This window comes from Sabethes cyaneus, chromosome 1, assembly GCF_943734655.1.
Source record: "Sabethes cyaneus chromosome 1, idSabCyanKW18_F2, whole genome shotgun sequence".
NCBI lineage: Eukaryota > Metazoa > Arthropoda > Insecta > Diptera > Culicidae > Sabethes > Sabethes cyaneus.
The window spans coordinates 54,970,697-54,988,790 of NC_071353.1; the positions used below are offsets into that span (position 1 = coordinate 54,970,697).

Genomic DNA, 18,094 nt, shown 5'->3' on the forward strand with positions numbered 1-18,094 from the left:
GAGGAGGGGCTCCTGTACAAATGAAATACAAATTTCCTCATAACTCGAGAACTAATCAAGCGAATTGAACCAAATTTGGCATGTGTGTGTTTTTGGAGACAATTTTTTTTTCAATGATGAATTGGGACCCCTCCCCACTTTAGGAGGGGGGGGGGGTCCTACACAAACGAAATACAAATTTCCTCAAAACTCGAGAACTAATCCAGCAAATGGAACCAAATTTGGCGTGTAGGTGTTTTTGGAGGCAAGAATTTTTTCTGTGATGAATTAGGACCTTTTCCCACATTAGGAGGGGGGGCTCCAATACAAATGAAATACAAATTTCCCCATAACTCGAGAACTAATCAAGCAAATAGAACCAAATTCGGCATGTGGAGGTTTTTGGAGGCAAAAATATTTTCTACGGTGAATTAGGATCCTTCCACACTTCAAGAGGGGGGGCTTCTACACAAATGAAATACAAATTTCCTCATAATTCGAGAACTAATCAAGCAAATGGAACCATATTTGGCATGTGGGTGTTTTTGGAGGCAACCATTTTTCCCATGATTAATTAGGACTTCTTACCTTTTTAGGAGGGGGGGGGGCTCCCATTCAAACGAAATACAAATTTGCTCATTACTTTAGAACTAATCAAGCAAATGGAACCAAATTTGGCATGTGAGAGTTTTAGATGGCAGAATTTTTTTCTGTGGTGTATTACGACCCCTTTCCCTTTTAAGAGGGTGGGCTCCCATACAAATGAAATACAAATTTCCTTATAATTTGAGTACTAATCAAGCAAATGGAACCAAATTTAGCATGTAGGAGATTTTTGAGTCTTGAATTTATTTTATGATACTTAGAGACCTCTCACCCCTGTGGTAGGGGGATACGGACTCTCATACAAATAAAACAGAAATTTTTGCGAAACTCAAAAACTAATCCAACTCGAGAAATTCGAGACTCTTCCATAAAACATTAATCAATAACAAAACCACAAAAACTATCTATAGTAACACTAGATCATTCAGGACGAGACGGTCGCGAGTGTTGCCGGTGACCCGCCGTCGGAAGCGCCGCCCACTGGGGGGCTTGCAAAACTCGAGAAGTGACAAAGATCATCCGAGATTCATGATTTATGTACAACACAGGTTAATTTGTGGCAATACGAAGTTTGTCGGGTCAGCTAGTCTCCTATAAACAAAAAAGTCAAAAGCTCATGAATGGTGGGTAGGATTTGGTTTCAGTTTTCTAGTAAAATTTCTGTGCATACCAGCATTTCATCTAGGGAACTGAGTAAACCCTCCTGGTGCTTCGGCCTAGACGAATTTGATTTAAAATCAGATCCGTTTAATTCCGCTCCATTCCACATTGCGAGACACATGCTACACGTAAAGGTAAATTATGCAATACTATATGCTACACATATATCCAACTTAAACTATATTACATTCTACGTGCGGAACTGAGATTTAGGTCGGTTAGCCGAAGTACGCGTCAAACCACCTACCCATGGGAGGGATTTATAATATCCTAAATTTTTAGATATTAATATACGAGTTTCTTCTGAGATAATTATACTAAACATAAAAATACCAGTTTTGCCAAATACAGGGTCGATTTAAAATGATCGTGCTCCATCTGTGGCTAGGTTAGTAATAATAAACAATTACGCGTGAGTTAGTCCTAGGGACTAATGCAGGGACAGTCTTTTACGTTCTGCTTACAATAAAAACTTCACCTTCCATGACACGAAAATAAAACAAACTAATCCAATTGTAATTGTATTCATAAAGTCGCAGTCGGCCTAAAATGGGTTCCTCATTATAAAATATAATAAACTCTTTAAAATTATGAACGACGGACCAATCCCATATCGACCACACTAAATGCGCAGATTTTTTTTTAATTTTATCAAACAGAATAATGAATACGCCTTTTCTAGTATTTTGCAATATTATTAAAATAATATCATAGCATTTCTGCTCTTAATACTTGATACAACGCTTGGATGTTTCAATGCTATGATTTATAGTATTTTGAATGTTGTCCGATATTTTATTTTTATAAGTAATGATACATCATGGGTATACACACGATATTTATATTGTGTTCTGCCGAAAGTATAAAATAAAGATAATAAACAATGGTTAATAAAACTACTGAAGAACCCATAAATATAATTTGGAAAATCTCTGCAAAACAGCCACATTGTAATGCTAATTTTTAATATCAATAAAAAGTATCCAATGTTTTTTTTTCTTTAAAAAAATTGATCAAATACCTTAACTCTTTCCAGATGAGATGTGACTGTTAGTAAATTAAAGTGTTTAAAGATAAAACCGTAATAATTTGCATAGAGCATAGAAGAAACAGACTGTGTTCAAGTCGTAGAGATGGCGTGTTTTTGGTATTCAACGTTTTTACGTCTAGTCTCTGGGAACTCCAACGACGCTTTAATGGCTCATCCACGTATCTTATGTTATAATTTATATGCTATGATATATTGATATACGTACGCTATTGCTACATTACACGTAATTTGAAAAATAATTTAAACCACTTGAATTCTTGAAACTCATTCTGTCTTATAACTTTGATTTTGATATCATTTTCAAAAATATAAAAAATAAAAGTGACTATCCAACGGGGGGAAACTACTATTGCAAGCTAATCGTGGTAAAATATTACCAATTATTATCGTAATAAAAAAAATAGTACCCCAATTAAATGTTTGGACGTTTGTCCTTGAAATTTTGAAATGTACAGGACCCTAGTAAAACAAGAACTGCATAACACCGTAACCTGGTTTGCCGATGACAATCATGATGAAATGTTGGCCATTCTACTACATAACAAATACTTTCTCGATCTTCGGCGAGCGAAATTTGTCGTTTGTTTTCGGACAAACGATAATGTCGTTATCACGTCGCATCTGTTCGATTGCCTGCTGACCGAAAATCTGCCCGTTTGGTAGCATCATCGGGAGGTTATGCTCGTTCAGTGGTTTACCGGTAATTCTACAACGAAAAAGGAAATGGAACGGGAAATATATTTGCTTAATTTGAGTTTAAATAGGTATAGGTACACATAGTTGCATATGAGTATATTGAGGTAGAATTGGCCAGCACTTATATGCATTCAACCCGCTCTAATTCCAATGAAACTTAGCTCGTACACAATAACTACATTTTTTTTTTTAAATGATAGTCTCTTCCAAAACTGTTTTTATCCAGACAAATCTACAACAAGCTTATATTACCCGTAGTGTTGGTTGGTAACAAAACGCGTTACATAATTGTTTTGGTAGCTTGAACATGTCGCAGCTAAAACACGCTTGGTTGTGAGTGAGTTCAACGCGTATATTTTGTTCGACTAGCACATAAGCTGTTGGTTTAATTGACAAAATAAATTAAATTTGCACTCGTGACGGTTATAAATCATCGCGTTCGAAAAGGTGGGACATTTTCAACGTTTCATGAATTCTAGAAAAAGACCAAATGTACAGTTTAATCGACTCGGAGCAAATCCGCCCAAAATCGCTATTTTCAGGTAAATGTATGTGAAAATGCTCATATATACAATCATCAGATTACACTTTATCCATATAGCAACCATCAATCGGTCTTATTCCTAAATATGAAGTATCGGGTTTTCGATCAAGGGACAATAGTATTTTAAAATACATTCGATCGAATCTGCGGTACGAAGTATTCAAAAATAAGTGTTATTATTATTACATTTTATTTAAGGCACTTCACCATGGCATTGTAATGGCATTCGTGTCTGTGAAATAAGTGTATATAATCAAATTTGTTCATATTTACCTGCAAATCAGCCTGCTCTGGGCGCAATGCGAAAATGGCAGATTCTCTGCGATTTCGTTGATGTTCTTCTGGCAAACCGGGCAGTTCATATTCTTTGATGTGGTCGAGTAGCATTGTGGCGTCTTGAGCGCAGATATACCAGCCTGAACTGCCACACTCAACACCGATTGTGCTGGTAGCTGGAATAATCGATAGTTTTCCAGCCGAAAATGTAGAACCAGATCGTTCCAGCGTTGGGGATCGAAAAGCGTCTTGTAAGGTTCGATTTCAGTATTTACTGGAAAAGCAAGTAGGGCCATACATTGGCGAATCTCTTTCAACTGCTCGTGCTCAAAAGCGGGGAAGTACTTTTGGGCATGCTTTACCGCCATTAGGCGTTTGTCATCACGAATCAACTCCACAAACTCCTGTACTCGAAGTTGGAACTCAATATTCGAGTTTATTTTTTTCAGTTTCGATTTGTTGTCGTTGCACCAGATAATACACTTAGCCGTGCTTCGAGCAGCCAAGTCACGTTCGACCTCGCGGGTAATTTGAAAAATGTCCAAATTGGTGAGATCCCGGATTCCACTGCGGATCGCTAACCGTTCCGCCGTGTCATAATAACCTAACCGTAGAAAATGCTCCACGATCATACGATCAAGTCGAACCTTCTTCCACTGACTGGTAGCTGCCGCTTGGAGTTCCATCGTAGTAGTATCCATGGACGGATTTACGTTCTGCTTCAGATGTTCCAAGCGGCGTTTGCAAACCAAGCCAGCAGACAGTTCCTCCGATATGCTTTCTTCTGCTTTACGTTTCAACATATGAAGGCGCTCTACGACTCCACCCAGCAAGCGAGAAATTTCCGAACCGGCCGAACCATCCGATAAACCTTTCTCCAGTTCGGACGCAGCATTCTGAATTTGACTCAGCTCGCGGTCCAATGTTTTCTGAGCGATGCGAAATTTTTTGTTAAGAATTTCATACGGTACCTAGTTGGAGAAATAAAAAAAACATTTAAAAATAAAAAAAAACAAAATCGCTGCTAAAGTCAATTTGAGATATAAAAAGTATTCAAAATATATTTATCTAGTGCATTCTTTAAATAAGCAAGTATTGCATCTGGACCATCTGCTCGGAATCAGACTGGAACCGGAACGCAACGGAAACGGACCGCTATAAAATCAAACTGAATCAGACGGACCGGGCCGTAACCCGGAATTTATTTCTCGTTCCGATGTTGATCACGACCCGGAAATCAACGAAAATATGATAGGTGGGAACGTTATTTCATGGTGTCCCAATTATGAAATCTTTGTTTCAAAAGGTCAACAAATGAGACCTGTCGAACGGTTCAACCAATAACACAAAGAGAATTGAGAAAATTTCATAAAAGTGTAGTTGCAAATGTTTTTAATAAATAAAAAAAGATGCTATATTTCTGAACGTTGGCTTGATGAAGTTGTTTCCCAAAACAACTTGTTTTGTTTAAATTTGGATGAAAAAACTTAATTTTTTTTAAACTGTGTCGTGTCCTCTATGCTGCCGGTGGAAGCATAACTGTCCCATGTTACATTTTGTCATTTTCGATATTTTGTTTTCTAACGTTAATATTCGATACGCATTTTGAAAATATTAATTGAAAACGTGGTGTCTATGCTAGAAAAACTCTAAAAAAATTTGAAGATAATTTGTCCCACTGAAAAAATTGACGCATATTTGTCTCACTGCATATATCGTTTCATATAAAATGTTTTCAAGTTTTACAAAATAGACTGAAGTTTTTGAACATTTTGTCAGAGTTTTTCAACTTTGAGTGCGATTTTCTCATTTTCGTGTTTTGTAACATGGGACAGATTTGCTTCCAGCGGCAGTATGACCGGACACAGTAAATAATAAGCGAAATTTGCTTACTTCGTCTAGAATAGGAATGATATATCCTATGTGAAATAAAATTAGTTAAGAAATGCAAAAGGTACACTTATAAAAATTTAAACCTATAATAATTATGTGACAAATTAAACAATGTTTACATTTTTACAATCGAACAACAAACAATCATGGATGTTTCCATAATAACTCCGTCAGGGCGAACACGACGCTCCTGCAATGAATGTCAAAAGATTGTGCCCACTTGTGCTCAATAGCCGCCATTATCGCTCGTGGAGAAGCTGGATAAACCAAGAAGGCTTCCGGCTGCGATTGCTTCGATACAGCTAATAATCGATCAACTACGAGTTCATCTTCATTTTTAATACCACGGATATTCTTAAGTCAACAATAGAAAATACTAAGCAGCTTGATATAAATAGCGTTGTTAATGGCAAGCTATGGAAAATTATTTTAAAAAAAATATTGTAATGATACAATTTTGCCATTTTCGTAGGTACAACTCTGATGACTTCGAAATTAACGATCCTTTAAGTGCACTTAATAAGAAACATGTTATTTGTGGTTCATATTACAGTTGCCCAACTGTTCCAGAGCAATAAAGTTCTAAACTTAACAATATTTTTGTGGCTTGTATGATAAAGAAAGTTGACGCTAATGAACAAGAACTTAAACAAGTTACTGAAACATGTTATACAACGTTTCAAGGAAATCGAGGAACGAGGAATTTTGTTTGAGGTCGATGGAAAGGAGATAAAAGTAAAGTTTATTCTTGTTCTACTGCAGGGTGATAACCTAGGTCTACATCAGATGCTGAGCTGAATTTTCTTTCGTTCAATGCCAATTACTATTGTCGTTTTTGTCGAAGATCACGAGAACAATGTCAGGTTGATGTAGATGAGTATGATTCCTTTCGTAGAACTATAAAAAATTACGACGAAGATGTTAACCTACAAAGGCCTTCCGAAACAGGAATTAAAGGACATACCGCTTTCAATGAACTACCCTCTTTTCATGCTGTGATGAACATCAGTGTAGACTCTCACTCTATGCATGACTTTTACAGTAACGGAGTCTGCTCTTTTTGGCTTACTGCTGTGATGAACTATTGTACGGTGGTATCCCGATTATATCTACACCTGATTTAATCTACACCCGATTTTAGGAACCCCCGACTTTGTCTACCGTTTACTTCCGTTTTTATCTACCTTTTTTTTAAATACTTTTTCAGTCACACGGATTTTGACGTATTTAATGAAATATACATACCACAAAATATTTTTCGTATTTCAAAGTAATCAAAGCGAAATATAGTCTATAGTAACCTGAAAATTTAAAGTCAAAATTTATTCGTCTTCTTTTCTGGCAGAGTACCAATTGCTCAAAGACTCCATTTTTACAATTAATAAAAAATTAACGAAATCTTTTCGTCACAGTTGGATGTGTTTCAACTGGATCCAGGCCAAGTTGATGTCCTGATGGTAAAATATTCTGTAAAAGTGTGTGGCAATCCCCTCTTTTGATAAAATATTTTGATATACTGTTACAATTTATGCAATAATGAAGTCTTATATGAAAATTTACTGCATCATACTTTGATCGTCATCTTATACATCACTGGATCAGATTTTTTTTGACGTAGAACTACGTCTCTCAGGAAGGTAGCTGGTATAGTGAGTAATTCCAAAAAATCAAAAAATGAGCAGCACGAAAAAATGAAAGATTTAGAATGTGAATACAGTGGTTTTCCGGTTATATCTACTCCTGGTTTAATCTACTCCCGGTTTTAGGTACCCCCGATTTTGTCTACTATTTTGACCCGTTTTTATCTACCTTATTTTTAAATTGCCATTTCAACCATGTGGCATAAAAATTTGGAAGATTTCACGAATTTTTACATAACAGAATATTTCTTTGTATTTTATATGGCATCTGCGGCATGTAGTTATACACAGAATAGGCATGAAAATGCTAGAGTCAAATACGCAAAGTAACATCTATTTATTTTGTAACGCTTCTTTTTTTCTTTTTCTTTGTAAGATTTTGTAAAATTTGGTGCTAGATGGGTTTGAGCTGCCGCCCAAAGTTTTTTCCTGAGAAGCTTATTAAAATACTTTCCATTTGGTATTAACATCATTTAACTCGTTTCAGTGGTTCAAAAGTTATGAAGTTTTAAAGAAAGAAAGACGGCAAAAAATGATCATTTTTGGGACCACACTGACTCAGAAAAGAGAGCTTCAAGTGACAAATAAAAACACGGGTCTAAAATTTACTGCAAAGGAATAAGCCCACAAAATTTGAATCAAATCGGAGCAATTTTGAATTTCGATGTCTTGTTTTCATAAAATTGCTGAGTTGATATGCATTATGGCTAACGGTTGATATGGATAAAATGAGTCCTATGCGTGAAATTACACTGAAATAATACTTAATTGAAGAAATTGATCAATAAAAACAATATTTTTAGAAATCTAAAAGTGTAGTCATCAGAGCGACTGCTAGCGAAATGAAGGCTTTTGTTCACTATTTTCCGTTTATAATGGGTCCTTTTGTTGCTAAGCATGACGAAGTTTGGGACTGCTGCAAAAATTTAGTTATCAGATAAAATTCTATCTCCTTCGTTTGGAGAAAAGGATTCACAAGAGCTAGAGCTAAAATGGTATAACAGAGATTCTTTTCACCACTAGGTGGATTAAATCGGGTTTTTTAGGAATATTTCTCGTGGCATAGCTCATGGCTATTGAGGTGCCTATCAAAGAACTTCTGATCGTTTATAGAAATTTTGATATGTCGTTGTTAATCTTTGGTTAGAGAAGTATGTATAGTGAACAATTTACTATCATTTGCATGATTACAATATGCCTTAGGCCTTTAGGTTGACTATTCATCCAATACAGTCCAAAACAATGAACAATCTTGACAAAATAGAAAACCGGGTCCGCGAAGCAACTGATTGAGCCACCTGATTTGTATCATAAAGGTAACAAACGTTACCTAGAAGGATGTAACGTTGATTATCATTTCCAAACAACACTTTATTCCAACCATGCGTCCCATAATCTGTTCGATCAATAAGGAAACATTTACAAATTAGATAACGTGCCTGGAGGGGGGGGGGCGGGTATTTATGTAAATTAGATATGTTACAAGGCGGCACCCCACTATACAAAAGAGCGTTACGTTAAAAATCATGTAAAAACACTCCATCTCTGGACATGTTTAAAAAAGTGTATCATATGGTACATACACACATGAAGACTGGAAACTTTAATCAACAAAGGGCCAGACACAATGCATACGGATTTTAATACGTTGCGGAAATTTGAGTTTTTCCATGGATTTTTTGGCAAGTTTTCGCAGCGTATTAAAATCTATTTACATTGTGTCTGCGCCTTTATTGATTAGAGTACCGCCATCCCGGGGTGAGATTTTGCCACGGGGGTGGGATTGTGCCAAAAACCAAAAATGTTTATTTGTTAAAATTTATTATATCTATAGAACCTGGTGACCTAAATTCAAAATGATGATGAACATAACATATTTATTCATAACTTAGAATGGAACACAGATAATATTAGCGAACTATTTAGCCTAAACAGGGTTTCAAAGTTCGCGATCAAAAATACGCGGAAATAACGCTTGTGAAAAATGTCCCGCATAAACCAACCCAAACAAGAAATCGCATCAACTTGCTATTTTGAAGGTATATAAACTAATAATTTATAATGCATTGAAAGGTTATTATGCGTTGGATTAGTTTTGATTACGAAAATAATATTTTTCGAAACTTTGTACTTTTCGAGCTTCACGGGGGTGAGATTGTGCCAAGCCATAGATCGATCCAATTTGTGGATTTCTCATACACAACAAAAACACGTCAGTATACACCAGCACACTCACATTCTTTACTCTTGAGCACAATATTTTGACAGATTAGATTGCATCATCCATTTTGGAGCAAACAGCATCATAGGTCTGCTAAATAATTTAAACTAATTTTTACTGTTTTTCTGGAAATTTCAGATACTTGGAATAAACACTCTAATATAAGACGTATATATTATACCGTGTATAAACTGCCAGTTTTAAGGAGGGGGAGGGGGGTGGGATAGGCCACATGTTCTGCGGCCGCGGGTTCTCGAACGAAGTAATGGTTACTTTTGTTAAATGATCTAATAGGTATGCCCCCTTAGGATACACCCGTTCATATATCTCCCCCTTGTTAACCCTAGAAACGCTACAGGCTATATAAAGGCTGTCCATTGACAACAAACTCGTTTTTAGTTATTTCACAGCTCTCCGGGTTATTTTCGTGCATACTTTTTGTATGATGCGTTGTTTTTGGCCGACCCCCTGCCCCTAATAGTCCACTTAGTCCATGGACGGCCCCATATGAACTACTTTATACTTTATGCTAATGTTCACTGTTTAGGTTTTTAGCCTAACTTTAAGTTTTTGGCACAATGTCACCCCCTAGAAGGGGTAAGATTGTGCCAAAGTTCATGCACTTCCAGTAAAATTAGGTTTCATTATAACTAAACCATCTCTACGGTAGTTGTTAATTGAACAATTTAGTATATATTGACAGGTTTGAAATCAACTTAGTTCCTAAATTGTGTGTATACTGAGCTAAAGAACAAAAATATATGCTTTTTGGCACAATCTCGCCCCGGATGACGGTACTAAACTAAGTAATATTTATAACTATTTTCAGTGAACGGATTTTTAGAAGCTAGCTGAATATTTGGAACTGAGACAAAATTACACTCGTGTATGTAATATTATCAATAACCAGTAAAAAGCTTATACCATGAATTGTTGAATTTTTGTGGAATAAATCAGCGAATCATACATTAAGCGGTGAGAAAAGTGACAATTTGAGCTGTTTCATTCTAATAAGGTTGAAATTTATTTTAATTTGAGATGCGGTTTACAGAACACATACATTTTAAGTAGTTTTATCTAATCTATCTTTCGTCTCTGATGCTTCGAACATTGGGATGTCTTCGTGTGGACTGTCTATTGAGGTAGAATTCACGCCCGTTTTGTGCCGTTTGTATTTAAGCTTTGATGGTCTGTTCTTGTGCTTTGACGTAGTCATCTTAGCTTCTACTCGTTGTTTGCTATTTTTAAGCACTCTCTTGAAAAATACTTCGCATTCTACCTCGGTGAAGTCTTTGTCGGCTAATTTAACTAGCCTGAAAAACAGAGCGCGAAATCTGTTGTAGAATTTCAAGGGAATTTTTCTTTTTGCGTCTGAGCGCGCGTTGTCACCAGAATTTGAGCCATCAAGGTCTCTAGTGTTGCCGGTCCAAGAGCAGTTCAATAAAAAAGATCTGGTGATAAAGGAGTCTATCAAACGGTAGCAACAATCCATTCCGTTGGCCTTGCCGTTAGAACCACATATAAAACTCATTCCAGCTAAATGCTTCCGCATATTGCTATCATCTTTCAGTGATTCCTCGATATGGTTTAGATCGTCGACTGAATTCACTGGCTGAATGACGCATACGGCCTCCATATCGGTAAAATCTGTCAGAGCGTTTTGAGGGTTACCAGGCGTTCGATTGACCTTTACAGTTTGTGTGAGGTAATCGATGCTGGTCATCATTGAGGCTATCATCTGCTGCATTCTATTTTGATTTTCCAATATTTTATTCTGATTGATGAGCAACGTTTCTAGGATATGAGGTTGACCATCCGGGGAAGAATAGAATGGCGGCCCTGCATCTTGCATATCTGGCTCCGATCGGTAAAAGCCATTTTCTTCTACGTAATGCTCCATCTGAAATACAACCAAAAAATAGAGATTGGCATGAAATATTTTTACATTGCACTTACGTATCAAGGTATCGATGTCATTGAAGGCTGCATGGTTAAAACCTATTGCACTTAATAATCGTTGCATTCCTTGCTTCCTCGTGATTCAGCTAAACCATATCTTCGATAGTGTAAATACGTTCGTTTTCTAATTTAATTATCATATATTATTATCATTATGTATTTATTTGTAAAGTACATACAATACAATAATTCAAATGTCAAAATTTATTTTGTTCAGCCTTTTAATTGTAAATAGTTACTTACTTACTTTACTTATTCCTCACCTGCGTAAAACTGTTGTTTGATTAAATCCTTCACGGAGATTCTTCATTCACGATAGAACTATTTCCCAATGGACTACTAATTGCTACAATTCGCCATACTCGCTGAAACTTGATTTCTATTTTTTTCGGCAGTGGTCGTAACTCAACAAAGCAAGATTTTCTTTTTTCTGGTTGATCATGTGAACCAGTAATGTTAAAACATTTGGAATCCTCATAAGCTAGTGAGCTTACAGGGAACAAACAGGGTATTTTGTTCAGCTATCGGTTCATCCTATGTTAATAAATTACAGTAATACCTCGTTATAATGCAACTTCGATATAACGTAACTCGATATAACAAAACTTTTTCCTCGATATAACGTAAATTTTTTTAAATAATATATAATAAATAAACTAAATTAACTTTCCTTGTGGTGTGACAGTAGCATTGCTACTGTGCGAAAATAATTTCTTTTTTTTTTTAAATTTTGTAAGTTATCTATGATATGATATGATACAACTCCGTTATTTAGATTTTTAAATTTCAATTACAAAATCTTAACACACACTCTCTGCGCTTCTTCGCATTTCTTAATGTATCTTTCAAACTATCAAGAGCGATCATCATGAAATTTAAAAGTTAACGGTTTGAAAAGTTCTTGCATTAATTTGTAATCAATTTCGCTCAAATAGGAATACATTTCGTTTTTCCTGCGATATAACGTAGTCGTATATCGAGGTACAGTCCGGACTCGATTATCTTGGTATTCATTTTTATTTTCAGCCCGGATAATCGAATCATTATTGTTGGTACAAATATTTTTGGTATGCTAAGTTTTTTGACTTTTAGGTATCATAAATGTTTTTTATTGTTGATCTATCTCCCCAAAGGTCAGAAAATTCCTTTCTTACGATTTTTTCCACTGATTTTTTTTGGTACAAAATTAGGCTTATACAAATTTGAAAAAAAGTTTGTCGCCCCCCCCCCCCCTTCAAAAGTTTTCGAAATTTGAAAGGGCAAAAAAATTAAGTGTCATATTGTTATGTTGCATTCTTTAGTGATAAGCAGATTTTTTACAGTTCAACGAGTTTACATTTCAGGTATTCAGGTATTTAACCTAATAAGTGCAAAGTTAAAGTAATCGTCCCGTTAGTCTCGCCTCGATCAACTTTCGTTCACCAACTGAGCTTTCTGATTCCTGCTGCAGTTCACAGGCGACTATTTTGCTTAACCTTTAAGTTCCGGACATGCAGAGAGATGTCACTGAAGTGTTCGAAACTTGAAATTTTCTGATTGTTGGCATGTTATGATTATCATTGTGATCAATTGGCGCTTCAACCATAACATCAAATCAGGTCATGTTTAGTTATGCTGCTTATTTATTGAGTTAGATAAGAATTTTCTATACGCAGTAAGCATTCTTCCAAACCTTTCTGGCACGTTCATCGTTTAGTTATCAATCTTGCTGAACAATTTAAGAGTGGAGCCAATTTAGCACTTATGTGTTTTACTTGCTCGAAAGTATCTTGGGAGATGATGAGTAAAAGATTCGCAATTTTCCAAGCATGAAGCAGTGGAGAGACGTGCAACAAAGTCATTAAATTAAAGACGGCAAAGGAATTAAAGATGTCAAAGAGTTGTTATCGAAACGGCCTGCATTCTTAATATTAAGGTAGACACGTTATTGTTGGAGAACCAACATCAGCTAAGGAATGCCCTGATATTCATACTATTCCGTGGTTACCGAGTTCTGAATTAGTAAGTGACACGGATTTGGATTATTTCAAAATACAAGGTAACTAACCTAGTGACACGCATGTTGAAAGCAAAATTTAAATGAAGGTCAAGTTATACGTTAGTGGCTCTCTTAGGTGATATGTGACACCCCAATATTATCAAACTGGTTCATCTCTTCCAGGATGCTTACTTTATGTGATTTGCTCGAAAAATTGGTTGGTTTGGTTTGAACTAAAATTTAAGTACTGTATAAAAGTTTTGTATTGGATTTTTAATATAATATGGAAAAATAAACACTGATTTCTTCTCTTTTGTTTTTCACCCGGATAATCGAGTCTAAAAACCCGGATAATCGAATCCGGACTGTATTACTGTATTAGAATCTACTATGTGCTTCACCTGTTGTCGTTTTAGGTAAAAAACCTTTCCAATATTAATCTCCGCATTGTTCTAAAATCTACGGTCAAATAACATAAATGTAATTTTCTGATATAGAAAATTAAATTATGAAACTAATAAAATAAAAAACGAGTCGTCAAGAAATTTTTATTGATTCAAACATGAAAAAGTTTTGTAGGTATTGTTGACAAATTTTAAAGTACAACGAAATATAAGCACGTATCTTTGGTTCAACATTCTGAATTGAGGCACGCTACTTAAAATCTGACGCTCTGTTACCTGAGCGTATCCCATAATTGTTTGATGTTGTTTCCATTTTAGAACAAATAATATGTGAATAATGATATCATGACCGGTATCCAAAAAGGGAATAACCAATCGCTCAAGGTGAACTGTTCGCTGCCAGTACTAGTGTTGATATCATATTGTATTTCCGGATAAACTAATACATCAAGTTTTTTTCACGCGTTGAATGAAAAAGTACACAACATAAATGTGCCATTCCAAACTTTTCAAAAAAGAAATACCTACGTTATGTTGTTGATAACTTTCTAACTAGTCAAAACAAAATACAGTTCAGAATTTAATATTAGAAAAAAAAAAATCATTTAGATGCAAAATAAAGAGACCAGATAATCTATTTTTCAAAATCCTGCTTAGTCATCCGTAGATAAGCGCTTTGGAGTTTCCAAGTGGGAACAATTTCCGTTGGCAAGTTCCTAAATTAACTGAATTAGTATTACTTTTAACCTGAAATGACTCGTAAAGCGTAATGCTAGACGGTTGTGTTTCAAAAGGTCAACATTCAATTTAATCACGATGAATTTTCAGCTAATTTGTGAATGTGCTGACTGCTGGGTTAAATAAATTGAAATTTCTTCTCGTAATTAAGAACGGTCAATATATTAAAGGCGAAGATTAAGATTACATTTTGATATTTATTTATTTATTATTTGACAAAAATAACAATTTTATTTATTACCGGGACTGTGAATAGCCAGCTATTATTCGATAAATCGTCAATAGCATGAAATTTAATTGAAAGAAATGTATTATCTTTTATTGGTTAATAAATCGTCAATGGTATAAGATTTCATATAAAGGAATGCATTCAAATTATAATACATGTTTTTATTACTGTTAATGATATAGGAGGATAAAATATGAATGGCATTACGTTTTATATTTTGAGAACGTTTAGAAAGTTCTAAAAAATAATATTTTTATTTTAAACTGCCCTACTACCTATAAATGCATGCCGTAAAAATGTTTTCTTTCGTAGCCCCATTCTGTGTTAACAAATTAATTTTGAAAATATTAGTATGTAGTTTTAATGTCAATGCTCAACAAAAAAACACAAAGTTAACAAATTAAATACAAACACACTGAACATAATTGGTTACGAGACATGTTTGTTTTCATATAGATATAGAGTATATATAAGAATTTAATTTTTTCATGGTTGGAGATAGTAATGACAAATTTTCAAACAATGATCATGCTAAATATTATATAATATAGAATGATTCCGGTTTTATCTGTAATATACCTACGTCATTTTTTTGCACAAGTAAACAAAAAGCTATAGGTAAGCTATTGCAAAATACTTGTTACTATTTAATAATTTGTCATGCTAGATACGTTTGGCTTTTTTTTTAAATAATATACCAAAAAAAATCGAATTCAACCTAGCATTCTGAAAATAGGTACCTCCATAAACCATCAAATAAAAGAAAACGCCCAAATCTCGGGGAGCAATAAAAAAGGAAACCATTTTATACACAGGAAAAATGCATCTAGCGACTCTACATGATCTAAATTTTTACGACGCAAATGCTGAAACTAAAACCTCAGGAACAATTTCTTTTCTCACTTAAAGTTAAAAAAGATTATCGATTCATATCGGATAGTTTGAAAACACGCAGCTTTCAATGACAAATAAAATTTCGTTAACATACTAGTTCTTTTGGCTTGTAAGCCAGATGTCGAATAATAGAAACGAACGTAGCAGCTTACCTTCAAAGTTGGGTGCTCCATGGCCTTTATTTCAGCCATTTATCCGTATCAGTATTCAGGGTCGGATATAAATGTCCTTGCGATAAGCGAATCTTCGAGTTTGACCGTATAAAAAAGACAACTTGGTAATGGAACTCGAAACGTTCGCAGGTAATAAAAATTTCCCTACTTTATCTTTGCCTATTCGCCAAATCACAAGCAAAATCTTTCGCTGTCACAAAATTGAATCTATCGAGTCGAGCGAGTCAGGCAAATACTCCTCTGTTTCTATTTAATGATCATCCGTCGTTCGTATTGTACTTCTCATTTTACGATTGCCATAACAACAAAAATACGAAAAATATAGGTTACTGCTCTAGCAGCTATTTTAACACGAAGGTGTGAAAGAGATAAATCGATTTGCAGTTACCCTTAATTCGCTATGACGCAGCTGTTGATATTTTTCTGATTTTTGCATGAGAAAAAGAGGAGAGAAATATTTTTGCTTTTGTTTTCACCCCACACGTTGACAGTTTGGCATGGGTTTTCATGTAAGAGCGAACAGGTCTTAAAATCTTTTTCGGCTCCGTGCGAATAGAAAATTTTGACTAGGGATCCAAGGGTAGTAAGCAGAGATTACTTTTGTAATCATTTATGAATTAATTAGGTAATCAATGGTAATCAGTAGAGTAATCAATGATAATCTTAAGTAATCATTGGTAATCATGATTAACTTTTAGTAATCACAAGTGGTTGATTCTGGTAATCAGAGGTAATCAGTAAAGTCAAGGGGTTTCCAACAGCAATGATTACCACGCACCTTTGAAAAAAGTTACTTTTGATTACTTTACAGATTACCTCTGATTACCACTAATCAATCTCTTGTGATTACTATAAATTAATCATGGTTACCAATGATTACTTAAGATTATCATTGATTACTCTACTGATTACCATTGATTACCTTGATTACGTAATTAATTCGTAAATGATTACAAAAGTAATTTTTGATTACTACGTACTTATACGCCTTACTGGAAACCCCTTGAGTAAAGTAATCAAAAGTAACTTTTTTCAAAGGTGCGGAGTAATCATTGCTGTTGGAAACCCCTTGATTACCTCTAATTACCAGTAATCAATCCCTCGCAAGGGGGTTTCCAGTAAGGCATAAAAGTGCGTAGTAATCAGAGATTACTTTTGTAATCAGTTACGAACTAATCAGGTAATCAATAATAATCAGTAGAGTAATCAATGATAATCTTAAGTAATCATTGGTAATCATGATTAATTTATAGTAATCACAAGAGATTGATTAGTGGTAATCAGAGGTAATCAGTAAAGTACTCAAAAGTAACTTTTTTCAAAGGTGCGTAGTAATCATTGCTGTTGAAAACCCCTTGATCTCTTGTGATAATAAATACTATAAATCTAGGCCAGGACGTGAAAAGTGTCAACCGCGGCGTTGACTCAATTTCTGATTGGCTGAAAGCAACGAGCAACCGTTGACTGGAAAATATAACGCGGTATCGCTTTCAGTGTTGCTGAAATTCATTAGTGGGAATACAACAATAAGTTATTATTTCCGAATTATGATTGCTTTTGTATTCTGTAGTTCTACCCAGGTAACCGCTAAGCACTGAATTAAGCTTGAAAGCTGCTCTATATTTGCAAGTTACATGCTGCCAGATATAATTCAGCATTGTCAATGCATATCAGCTTTAAAATGGCATTCTCAATGTTGAATTAAAATTTACTTGAAGCACTATGAAAAGCTGATTAGATGCTCTAAGCAAGCTTTAGGGGGACCCTGTAGCCGCAAGGTTACCGAGTCTGCCTTGACAAGCGAGTGGTCATGGGTTCGAATCTTAGTAGAATCAGGCCGTTCCGATGTTAAGTGACTTTAGCATGGGTTTATTCTCAGGCCCCTCCACATCCTTCCTGCTGCATTCTGCATTTACTAACAATGAAAGCCTCTTGCCAGGGCAAGTTATAAGAGTGGTACTTGCTTGAGGTGCGAATGAAGCCTCTTGTTCAAGGGCAAATTATAGCTTGTTCCCCATCCTGGTTCTAGGAATGAGATTGGTAATGCATAAGTAGTAAGGAACACATACATACACACATACACACCCTCACTCTGTGCTGAACTCTGCTTTACCGATCATATGAAGCCTTTAGCCGGGACTGGTTATAAGAAT

General features: G+C 35.2%; 1 protein-coding gene across 1 annotated transcript; it reads right to left on the reverse strand.

The window, feature by feature from the left end:
* Nucleotides 1–1,738: 1,738 nt before the first annotated feature.
* LOC128735798 (E3 ubiquitin-protein transferase MAEA) lies at nt 1,739–16,173 on the reverse strand. The gene is made up of 3 exons (XM_053830287.1): nt 15,921–16,173; nt 3,810–4,783; nt 1,739–3,002 (listed from the first exon to the last, which is right to left on the reverse strand). The coding sequence occupies exons 1-3, from the start codon at nt 15,957–15,959 to the stop codon at nt 2,831–2,833; spliced, it is 1,185 nt and encodes a 394-aa protein (XP_053686262.1). The 5' UTR covers nt 15,960–16,173; the 3' UTR covers nt 1,739–2,830.
* Between the last annotated feature and the right edge of the window lie 1,921 nt (nt 16,174–18,094).